The sequence below is a fragment of the Euprymna scolopes genome, chromosome 41 (assembly GCF_053919585.1).
Source record: "Euprymna scolopes isolate OS-2025 chromosome 41, ASM5391958v1, whole genome shotgun sequence".
Classification (NCBI taxonomy): domain Eukaryota; kingdom Metazoa; phylum Mollusca; class Cephalopoda; order Sepiida; family Sepiolidae; genus Euprymna; species Euprymna scolopes.
In genome coordinates, this window is record NC_136522.1 from 42522019 (window position 1) to 42535054 (window position 13036).

General features: G+C 32.2%; 1 protein-coding gene across 1 annotated transcript in view; it reads left to right on the forward strand.

The window, feature by feature from the left end:
- The window catches only part of LOC145266485 (uncharacterized), a 36540-nt gene extending 30438 nt beyond the window's left edge, over nt 1-6102 (forward strand). The window contains exons 3-4 of the mRNA XM_080122203.1: nt 2071-2235; nt 5211-6102. Of these exons, the coding sequence (XP_079978329.1) occupies nt 2071-2235; nt 5211-5449 (404 nt within the window). The 3' untranslated portion in view covers nt 5450-6102. The remainder of the gene's footprint in view (nt 1-2070; nt 2236-5210) is intronic.
- Nucleotides 6103-13036: the final 6934 nt, after the last annotated feature.

Sequence of the window (13036 nt, forward strand, 5' to 3'; positions counted from 1 at the left end):
AACATGATAAAAGAAACTAATTTAAACACTAAAAAAAATTTTTTTCTGTAGCTCTCTCTAACAAACGCGCCAACACACACACACACACACACACACACACACACACACACACACACACACACACACACACACACACACACACATATATTCTTTATTTAGACAAACGTTGTTAAAGACAGTACCTTCCATTAGATTATACCTTTTAAAATTTTTCTGATGATCTTTTTAGTGTGTAGATCGAAAGAATTAATGTTGGACGCGGTGTTGCTTTCGTCTTTCAAAGCAGGCATCATCAGGAGGGCTGCGTGAATATTATTGCAAATGTGTCTGAAAGATATTTTTTTATATCGTAGCAGCGGTGAATGCCTTCGAACTGTGAATGTCCAGTGTAGGAGAGAGGGTGCCCACTTCTATGGTCAGGGTGAGGTTGGGTAAGATGTGGGGTGTTACGACAAACATTCTGGTATGTTTTTGCTGGATTAGAATGTGATTTGATTAAGAGTAGATTTTTGTGTTTTAATGTATGTAGCTTCAAGTATTTTGTAACTTCTTGACATTGGTTTCGTGGTGTATTATTTGTGTGTTGCTGACAAGAATTTCCCTAACTTCGGATGAGAGGCAGTTATTTTGTTTTTGTAAATGTTATTATATTGCACTTGAATCTGTATTCTTTTCTTGGGCGTTAGTTCTTCAGTTCTGCTTTGCAACACCCGCGCCACGTCTTTCTTGCGTGGGAGAGATATAAATAGAAACTAAGTCCGTGAAATTGTGTTGCAAAAAAATCTCTTCTATTTCGTAATTCTATTGCGCACAACTAAAGGAATTATGAAAGCTCGAGAATTCGCAATTAAATGACTCACCTTGAATGTTGCATCGTCCAAGTGTTTGCAATTTCAGATCGTAGTTTCTTTTCCTCTAGCTGTGACTGGCTAAATGTATGTAGTTAAGTGTTTTCTTTTAGTAAAAAGCGTAAAATTTCACTTAAGATATTGACGCATTGATATACTATCCTTCAGTAAAGTTCCCGAAGAAACGATAATGCGAAGTTCTTTATAGACAGAGGAAGAAATGGAGTACGAATTTTAATGAATCACAATTTAATCATTGTAGCAAGTTGAGCTTAGAATAAGGTTCAGATATATTTTCCAAACTATTAACAAGATATATCCATAATAGTATAGACTTCGAGTTCCATTTTATGGCTTCTTCATAAATACTATCCGAGAATAATTTTCCCCAAATCTGACTTTGATCCGATGCAATAGCCGTATGTCGTTAGGGCAAAGATTTTTCGGGAACAATATCCATATATCGGATTTTGACCGATACGAACGACCGCGTGTTGACCCACTGAAGAGTCTTATTGGAACTAAGAATAATACGATTCAAGTTCAATCCCTTTATTAAAACCACGTTCGAAATAACGTTTATACGTTATTTAATCCGATTAAAGAAAAAAGGTTTTTCATGCAACTACCATAATGCCACAGTGTTTCTAGTTACGAATTCCAATAGCCAATGCCAGAAACCAATATTTCACATATCAAAGTGAATGTGATTTCAATATAAACAATCCCTAACTGCGAGGATAAACTTACACCGGGCAACTTGTTGATTAAAAAACTTGAATCAGCATTTAATATTTACATTTGTTTTTATTTTTGTTTGTTTTATGTTTGGATATGTTTATCTTTTAATGAGCTCTACTCGAATATACATGTAAGCATTCTATTATCTGCCCCTTCATAACAGTTGTTCTGTGGACGCTGATCTGAACAATATTTAATTTCAATATTAACGTAACTTCACAATTTATTTTATATAAAATACTAAATTATTTTTAAAGCAAATACGACACATATGATTAGGTATCCGAACATATAAATTGTATTCTGACTAATTTTTCAACTGTATTTCCTTTAAAATATTTCATGTACCGAAGATCCCTTTAATAATAAACCCAGATTTACTAATCACAAGTTTAACTGTGTGATCAATAGTTTAACTGTATGATCAATAGTGTGTTCCTATTTTATTCACGTTATAACAAGCATGAAACGTGTGTTCCAGGTTTCAAATGGGGCGATGGAGGGGACTATTTTCCTAAGAGTTGGTGGAGACCTGGTGAACCTGATTCAGGAGAGGATTGTGCTCGCTTGAACAACAAAAATGGCAACCTTTTGCTCATGGGACACCTATGTACTACCAAATTTGGGGTTCTTTGTTCAAAGCCTGGTATGTATTGCTTCTAGAGGAGTCGCAAAATGATCTGCACATCACCATAACCTTCTTTATTTTGACTTTCTATTCTTGTCTTTCAGTGTAACCGATATGACCGCACTCTTGGCAGTGTTTACTATGGAAGAAACATTTTTATATCTAAGTTTAATGACTTTTGGATTCTAGCTTAGAGCGACTATTCTACTAATAGTACTATAGATCCTTTTTAATAATAGCCTCTAATTATCAAATAAACCCAAATAAGCGTCGACTGGTTCTCGGACGACTGCATTTATCCACTTCGGTAACCTTTATTGGAACCTGATTCTCACCAAAAGTTTATGGAAGTTTCATGATTTAGTATGTAGAAGTTTCATAATTTAGTATGTAGAAGTTTCATGATTTAATATGTGTAGAAGGAAAACTAATTTTTTAAAGAAAATACCACTTACTCACCACTTGAGATAGTCACTCGCTTGTTGGCTAAATTCAACTTAACAATAGTTTATGTAATCTTAACAATAGTTTATGTAATCTTAACAACAGTTTATGTAATCTTAACAATAGTTTATGTAATCTTAACAACAGTATATGTAATCTTTACAATAGTTTATGTAATCTTAACAATAGTTTATGTAATCTTAACAACAGTTTATGTAATCTTAACAATAGTTTATGTAATCTTAACAACAGTTTATGTAATCTTAACAACAGTTTATGTAATCTTAACAACAGTTTATGTAATCTTAACAATAGTTTATGTAATCTTAACAATAGTTTATGTAATCTTAACAACAGTTTATGTAATCTTAACAACAGTTTATGTAATCTTAACAACAGTGATGGTGAAAGTTTATGACCATTCTGATGCTTCTTCATACTTAAAGATCCTCCGGTCATTTATAAATTTCTAAATTCACATAAACACATTTCTACATAGTAAGACGCTATTCCCTAAATACCTGCGATGAATTTTAACCTCTGACTCACCTTCAGACCCGGCGGATCGGATCACACTCCCCTCCTCTAGCTATTAGCTTGATAAGAAACCTTTAACTTTTCAATCAGATGAACCTATTTCGGCTCAAACAAAAATTTATTGATATAAATAAGCACCATCAAAATCAACACACTTTTGCCAACGCAAAACAAGTGTATTTATACAAGTAACGTGAAAATCTTGTGTTCTGCTGACGATGAAATCGCTGAAGGCGTTTTCGATATCGCTTAGGTTTTTGAAACATTTCTCATGTAAAAAGTTATCGAGATGCTTGCAAAAGTGATTAAGTTAGTAGGTGAGGGGTCTTGACAGTACGGTGGATGAGGCAGCGTTTCGAAGGTCAATTTGTTCAACTTCTGCAGGGTCCGTTTAGCAACGTGCAATCGGGCATTGTTGTGGAGGAGTATTGGGCCTTTTCTGCGTACTAATGCTGAGTGTTGTCGAAGTTTCTGATCAATTTCGTCCATTTGTTAACAGTGCTTCTCTGCCGTAATGGCTTTGCCTGCATTAAAAAAGCTGTAATGGATGAGGCCAGTTGAGACCGTCAAACAGTTAGCATGACCTTCTTTTGGTGTAACTATAGCTTCGGGAAGTGTCATGGTGCTTCGTCGCCGTCTAACGACTGAGCTGAGCATCGCCGGTTGTCGTAAAGAATTCACTTTTTATCGCAAGTCACAACCCGGTCAAGAAACAGATCGTTCTTGTTGCCTAAAAGAAGATTGCAATTTAAACAATTAGATAACGCGAAAAAAAGATATATAAAAAATGATAAATAAAGTAAAGGTATTATAACGAATACTTATTGGAAAATACATCATTTGAAATCAAAATGAAATATTCCGCAAATACCTTCTTGTCAACCAAGTAGGTACAGACTACCAGCGAAGCAGCCATATTTGTTATTCTGTAACGCAAAAAAGAAAACTCGTATTTACATCAAACCTCGGTGATGCAACCAGGAAAGAACCACGTTTTGGTATGCGAGTATTGAAGGCCAACATAATAATAGGGTGATAACGTACCCGCAGTTAATCTTCGATTTTTGTTCATTAATTGTGATCAGTAGAGAAATAGATAAAAATATACAATAAAACCCATTTAAACAACACATGTAATAGTAAAAACAGTGACTTAAAAGGAATGAAACCTTATTATTATTGTTTGTCTGTGTGTGTTTGTCACTTACAGGTCCACAAAACCTTGCATAGAATTACACCAATTTAGGTATGACGAACCCATTTAAATCGCGAGTGAGGGACATAGAGTGAAAATCCAATTATCACTTCTGCTAATACTACAAAGACAAAGACACTTATGGGATCCCAAATTACTACTCGACAAATCTGCACAAAACTACTACTACTACTACTACTACTACTACTACTACTACTGCAGCTATTTATTCTACCAGTCGTTGACAGTGGTGCTGATATCGGTGCGACTGGTTCGAGTTCATTTAATTCTATAGCACTACTTTTATCATGATCCCCTTTCATCTTTCCCAGTCATGAATACTTGATCTATCATAGAAACCAAAACAGTTTTAATCGAAAAAAAATCGCATCTTGCATATTGCATTTTTATTTCCTATAATTCGACTAATATAACACAAATAGTTGCCTCTAATATACCTGAAATAATTGCACTAAACTTAGTATGAAGAGCTATATATGTCTACTTTCCAAAGAGTAAATGTAGATAGCAACAGTATAAAAATGAAATCGAACAATTTATATGATTGTTTAGTTTATTCTCTAAGGAAAGTTATGATATTTTTGTATTTCGATGTCATCGTTTTGATTATTGAGGCTGAAGTTAGTATCACCTGAAATGAACAAATTACGGCTTCCAAAATTTTATGCACAAAAGTCGAAAACGCATCGTTTATTATTAAAATGTCATCAATAATGAAATAGAAAACATTTTAGAGATGGTGAGGTGAATTTGTAATAAGCGTATATTATTTCTTGTTCTCATTTTCTAATTTCAGTTGGCAAATGGACATTGGTGAAAAGCACCGAATATTATTGGCCGGATTTATGCGGCGTGGAAATTATGGCCAATTGCGACGGACTCTCCTGCGAAGAGGTGTGCTATGCTCATTCAGGCTGTAATCAATTTGCGAAAATATCAAATTTATGCATTAGAATAAATAATGACTCGCAGACTACAGATTGCATCGTGAAAATGAGACCAGATTTGCAATTATACGTATGGACAGTTTGTTAACACACTGCAGAAGATTAACACTCGGAATATTGTTTATATAAAAACGCTAATTTGGAACATCTTATAAAATGTGAAGAATCGTTAGACGTCACCAGTTTGTGTGTTCATTGAAAACTGCGCACAATGTTGGTATTATTTGGATATTTAGGACTACCGTTCTCATTTTAAATTTCACAACATTTCGGTCGATGTAACCTCCAGCTTTAATCTGTGGATCTTGTCTAACACAATAGCGACGACTCGTGGCGTAGTGGATAAGTTACTTGGTGTGTTCAGTTGTAATTTACACCCTTCTAGGGGTTGAAGGCTCAATCCTCAATGCGAGCTCCACTCAAAATACAACTGCGTGTTACTTAGGACATCATAGAGAGTCTCATTTGAAATTCCGTACAAATTCTGGGGATTGACAAGAAGATTTCTCAGTTAGACAAGATGAGAATATTAATCTGAAGAATCCAAATAATACGAAAAATTCACGAACATAATTCATCAGCTAGATTTCAATTGTTTTAATTTCATTGTGTTTTTTCATCTCACTAAAAGAAACTTATATTTATAAGAAGTTGTGTAAAGTAAAATAGTTTAAATATAAAATTAGTGAATGTAAAAATACTCCTATTTATTGTGAGAAATAAATAGAAAATACATTTTTCCTCCAGCGTTTGGTTATTTAATTCATGCATAAAAATTCACATTGTGATGACTATATTTTAATATTTACAGCTGGCTCAAACGGATAGTAAATAGTTATAGCAAAGACGTTATGTATATATATATATTTTACTTATGCATGTATGTTAACATCCTGAATTGTTAAAAATAAGTTTCCATTATTTATGAAGCATTAGGATAATTTTTTAGTCTTCCCGTAGTTAAATTTCTGTTTTTCAGTGATTATTATGTTTGCACATTTGTTTTTTTAGCATTATTGCTTACTGTAAAGAGTGTTTTTTTACAGCACCTGTTATTAATTTTTTAGGTGAAAGTATGCAATAGTTGCAAAGCATTATCCCCTCCTTACGTCTAAATAATCACGTGATTATTTCTGGCACTTCAGTAAATTCATCAGTCCAAAAAATATAATGAATTTCTTAAGAGGAAAAGTATGAATATATGAATAAAAAGAAATAAGTGAACACTATTCATCAACCTGCCGTACATAATTTTGTGGAAATATCGTCCTCCGCTCGTAGGCGATCAGGATGAGAAAACAGTTTTATCCTAATAAATTAGCTAACTAGTTCTTCTGCAGTTTATATCCCGTTTTTCCGTGAGTCTCGCTCGGCAACTCCCGGCGAACGACGAAAACCCGCCGGATTATATCGAATGAGCAAAAAGAGACGCGAGCAAGCAGACGACCATAAATTGGAAGAAGAAAAAAAAGGAAAAAGGGTATGTTTTTTACGATTGGACCCAACATAGTATAAACACCCCAACCTCCCTACGTTAAGAACGGCTTTTGGAATAAAAACTGCCACCCAGAAACTGTTCTTAACATGGAGAGGTTGGGATGTGTTTATTCTGAAAGCCGTTTTTAACTTGGGGAGGTTGGAGTGTTTATACTACGCTGGGTTAGGTCGTAAAAACTACTATTTTAAAGGCCCTTTAAATGTATTAGGCACAAAAAGTAGATTATCATTTTTAGGGGTTAAACACATGCTGTGTTACGTCGTAAAAAATAGTCAAAATAGATTTCCATACACAAACAAAACAAAAATATAATATGTTCATTAATTCAAAGAAACAAAACTTTTACAATCAAAACCCCCAGAAAAGACAGTTGCCATTTAAAAAATAAAGACAGTAAAATACCACAAAGAAAGTAAGAAATAAAGAAAGAAGAATGTAGAAAATACATTTACTACTGCGTATGTTGGTGTATGTTTTAGTCTTAACAAAGAAGCTAAAAAGTTATTAGTTACGTAAAAGGGGTGGAAGATTTGTCCACTGTTGTTATATGTTCGAAATTAAGTGTCTATTAATTGAAATTGATGCCATGTGAATCAATATTTGTCCTAGCGACACCATACTATAATGTTCTGAAGTGTTCTTTTAGAATAATATAATTCTGGAATAAGAGAATTAGCGGGCAACCAATTAGAGGCAGTGAACGTTCCCGAGGGAGACTTTATTATTATTTGATTCAACTACGGGAAAATTAATGGTATATCTGAGTCGATATGAGCTAGTTACGGGCAGTGTAAGTATAGAATCTGTGGAACGTGTAGGCTTCCTCCCGGTGTCGACTGGTGGCGGTGGCAGGACTAAATATTTAGAGGAAAAATGGGTAACCCTTAATCTGTGTTGCGATTGTGATGGTGTTGCTCCTAGGATGTAATGTAGTATTTTATTACCACGATTAAATGTATCTGCAAATGTGATCAAAAGTTACATAAGATAGTGGCTAGCTGTATTGGATTTCTACGTGGCATCGGTTTTTGCGAACTTAGGATACTTTGGTTCAGAGGGGAATTTCTGCAGTCATTTCATTATATATGGAGATTTATTAAATAATTTTATTTTTTGTTTCATGATGGCACAAGTGTTAAAACAAAAACACTTACAAAACTTAAAAAATAAAAAATTATTATTTTCATTTAAACTAAAAAAAATATTAAAAAAATTAAAAAATAAATGTTTATTATTTTTTATTGTTAAAACTAAAAATTATTTAAAGAAATGTAAAAAATTAAAGTTTATTATTTCTTTATTGTTTCATGATAACACAAATAATGTCGAAACAAAAACAATTTCTTGAAGCAAAACAAACTACATTGTTTTGCACTTTGCCTACAAAACAATAAAAATAATTTTTTTATTCATTTGTATAAAGGGAGTCCTTTTGAAACAATATATAAAAATATTTTAGCACAAGAAGTGTTGAAGTTGGGACAGTTTTTATGAAATGGGTATTACTGTTTTGTTTCATGCTTGGTTGCTTTCGTTTCGTATTTGCATCAACTTTATCTATTTGCGCCATTATTGTTTTAGGAGCGCAATTGTAAAAGACTACCAAATATTGTATACCCAAAAGTACTGTGAAATTACGCATATAAGAAGCATTCACTTTCTCGTTTTTGTTTTAATTTTCATTTAATCATACCGAGATGCTGCAACGCGTAGCCTGGTACGGCTAGTATATATATGTGTGTGTGTATATATATATATATATATATATATGTATATATATATATATATGTATATATATATGTATATGTATATATATATATATATATATATATATATAAAGGTTTTTGTGGTACAAAATTTTATTAAAGTTTTTAAAAGGATAAGTGGAGTCATTAGAATTTGGAGGAAGATCGATGCAGGGAGAAAAAGTAGACACTAAAGATAGTCAAAATACTATTCGACTAAACTAAAAAAGAACCTCGAGGTACCTTTCGCCCGACCATTGTCAAGAGATCACGTCGGAAGCGATTAAAATAAAACAATTACACAATTGAAAAATGGAGGCGAAGAGAGGGGGGAAAAATTATAAAACTACACGGAGGGAATTAAATGAATGAATAACCCGTGATATATCGTGCATATTTCAGAACCTGAGACAAAATGAAAAAAAAACAAACAAAAAAACAAAAACAAAAAAACGTTAATCTGCCTGCAAAGAAGTGTGAAAACAATAAATAAAGACGCAATATAGGCATTTTCTTTCCCTTCCTGGTAAATCAGAGTTCTTTAAACAGGTTTAATTTATGTGATAGCTCCGTTTGCCTACAGAGCGATGGTTTGCGCATTAGTACAGTTATGGCCTACAAAATATTGACTCATGAATAGGTGAGCGCCTGGATGTGCTCTGTAAATGCCCGGAAGTGTTCTGTGAACACCGGATGTGTTCAACAATGTGTTTATTCTAGACCCTCTGGACTTTCGAAAACATGCAGGGACATGATGTGTCAATCTGACTCCCAGCCGTTGAAACGTACGACCTACATAGTCAGCATCACACTGACATTTAAATTGATATACAACTAAACTTTCTTGTAGTGTGAGAAGTGTATCTTTCTTAAAAGCTGGGAATGCAGTTTTAGTGCCAAACACCACACGAGGCTGCACTGCATAGAAACAGTGAAATACAACCGAGATAATTTTATCCCAAAACCCTTTACTGATAGAACTAATATAAGGAAGTTTCATATAAACTGGACACTTAGCCGGACCAAAAGAAGGGTTGGTATTCAATTTAACAAGAGCTTGGCGATTACACCCTCAGGGAATCCATTTTTCGCAAGAATATTAGCTATCTTCTTCAATTCATTATCAAGTTTGCTGGTCGAGCAAATCATGAGGGCACGGTGGACCAGAGTCTTGATCAAACTGATTTTTCTCCTGATAGGGGCAAAAGAATCCCAACTTAGCCTGTAAATGTCGGTTTTCTGTATGCAGTTGTACTGAACTGATTCTCTGTCCTCTCTGCAAAGATGTCAAAAAAGGGTAAAGAGTTATTTTTTCCCTTCCTCTATAGTGAATTTGCGTGCAGAATTGAGACTATTCAAATTCAGGAAAAAATCGCTCGTTTCTGCACTTATTTGCTCGACCAGCAAACTTGATAATGAATGTTTAATAGAATAGGCATATTAGCTAGATCTTTTGCGAATTAATGCAATTTAACGACACATATATTTAAAAAAAGTTGTATTATTTTTAAATAAATAGAAAAAAAAGAGTTTTTAATATGAATATCAATACACAAACACACACATACACAAATTATAGAGGTATGGATTAAAATTTTGATCAAACCAAAGATATTTTTGTTTAGATTTTAGAAAATGGAATAAGAGTGAGCGAAGCGATTACGTACCAAAATACTTCCCCTTATATATTTTACGAAACGCTTATTTTATAAATAAATTAATCCACGAGTGAATAAGTATCGAAAATTTTATGAAAATCTGTCCATTATTAGAATTGTTTAGATTTCGTAAATACACGTCTATAGGTGCATAAAAATGAGCACTGTATTAGAACATTGTTTAAGGCGTCGATACTGTAAACACGATTTTATTTTCTTATCTTTATTATTTTCGTACTCTGTAAAACTGATTAGCAGTTTATTTTCTGATTCTTTTATGAATGGTATAAAAGTGATGCCAATATTACTTCATGTCAAAGTACATTGTGTTAAATATATGATGGGGAAAATTCTATGGTTCGTTTGGGCAGTCATTATATTTCTATTTCTCCGTGTAGCTTAATTAACCATTAATCTGTAAGTACGATTCTAATTTTATTACAGAGATTGTGTGTAAGAATAACATTCAACTTTTATTGGAAATAAAAGTTCGTTTTGATTAAAGATTTTGATTAAAGAATGACATATCGATAACTGCCATGTTTTAGAATTAGGAAGCAAACAAGGGTGATAAGGCAATGTGCAGTTTTAGTCAAATTTATTACTTCACTCGAAATCGAGTTTGTAGTACGATCGACATACGATTCAATTCGAACAAACACCAAAATATGACTGACTTGAATTCCCACACCTTTTCTTTCTCCGCTTTATTGGAATTCGTACTCTCTTCATTTTCACAGGTTTGCGCAATATTTCACACAAATGAAAATCGTTTTATACACAAAATCTGATTTAGAATAACCTATAAAAACGAAGAAATAAAAATATAATCACTCGAAGGAACAAAAAACAAACGCTCGTAACCAGCTTCCTTCGTGCTTTTAGCCGGAGACGGTGAAAGACATAACATTTAATGCAAATTTCTATTACTTCGCACACATCTAAACACATACTAACGGAATAAAATAAACCAACACACACTACATGTGATGCTAATTGCATACTACGAATATATGCATAAGATTACAATAATTAGAATAAATTAATAAAAATACACAACTTACACTAACAATAATATAAACATACACAACTCACACTAAATATATAAACATACACAACACAAACTAATATAAAACCATAAACAACTCAAGCAAAAATAAATAAACGAACTTGCCCTAAAATAAATAGTTATACACAAATCACGCACATAAATATATAAAACACTGACTCAAAATATACGTCCATACACAACTCAAACTAACAAATAAATAAACATACACAATTTGCAATATATTCGAAAGATATATAATCATACACAACTAACACTAACAAATTTATAAACATATACAACTCACATTAAAGTATATAATCATCCACAACTCATACTAACAAATATATAAACATACTCAACTTACACTAACAAATATACAATCAGAAACACTTCACGCGTAAGAAATATAAACATACACAACCCACAATAAAAATACATAAACATACACAACTAACGCTAAAAATATATAAACATACACGGCTCCCACTAAAAATATATAACTATGCACAACGCACACTAAAAAATATAAAATCATACACGCACAACGCACACTAAAAAATATAAAATCATACACGCACTACAACGAACAAACATATAAACAAACACAACACGAACTAACAAATATATATATACATACACAACAACCGCTAATAATATATAAACATACACAAATCACACTAAAATCTTAAATTACACATTAACAAATATGTAAACGTAGACAATTCGAACAACTATATAGATTAAAACAACACACACTAAAATGCACCTCGCACTAAAAAGACGCAACTCGAACTAAACATATATAAACATACAAAACACGCACTAACAAATATATAAACATCCACAATTCGCATTAACAAATATATAAACATAAACCAAACACATATAATATAATTTAATATAATTATACTTATACACTACTCGCACACAGCTCGCACTAAAAATATATATAGGCATACACATGTCGAAACAACAAATATATAAACAGACGTAATTAACGCTAAAAATATATAATCATACAGAACTGGCACTTAAAAATATTGAAACCCAACTTACACTAAAAAAATATAAGCATGCACACCACATACTAACAAATATATAAACATACACAACTCACGCAAAAATCTGTAATCACAAACACCTCATATAAACAATACTATAAACATACATAACTCGTAATAACAAATATATGAACGTGCACAACTTGCACCAACAACTATATAAACATACACAATTAAAATTTAAAATAAACAGTTATGCACAACTCACACTAACAAACAGATAAAGATTAACAAAATATAAACATAGTAAACTAATACTAACAAATATATAAATATACACAACTCACACTAACACTGATATAAACATACAAAGCTAACAATAATAAATATATAAACATACACAAATCACACCAACAAATATATAGATATACGCTGAAAAACTATAATCATACACAATTAAGAGTAACAGATATATAAATATACACAACTAACAATAAAGAATATATAAACAAACTTCACTAAGAATTATATAACCATACACAATTAATACTAATAAATATATAAAAATACAAAATTAACATAAAAATATATAATCATACACAACTAACGCTGAGTAATATATTTACATGTACAACACACGCTAAAATATAATTATACAAAAGCAAGAGTTACAAATATATAGACATACACAACTCACAATACATATATATATAATCATATAT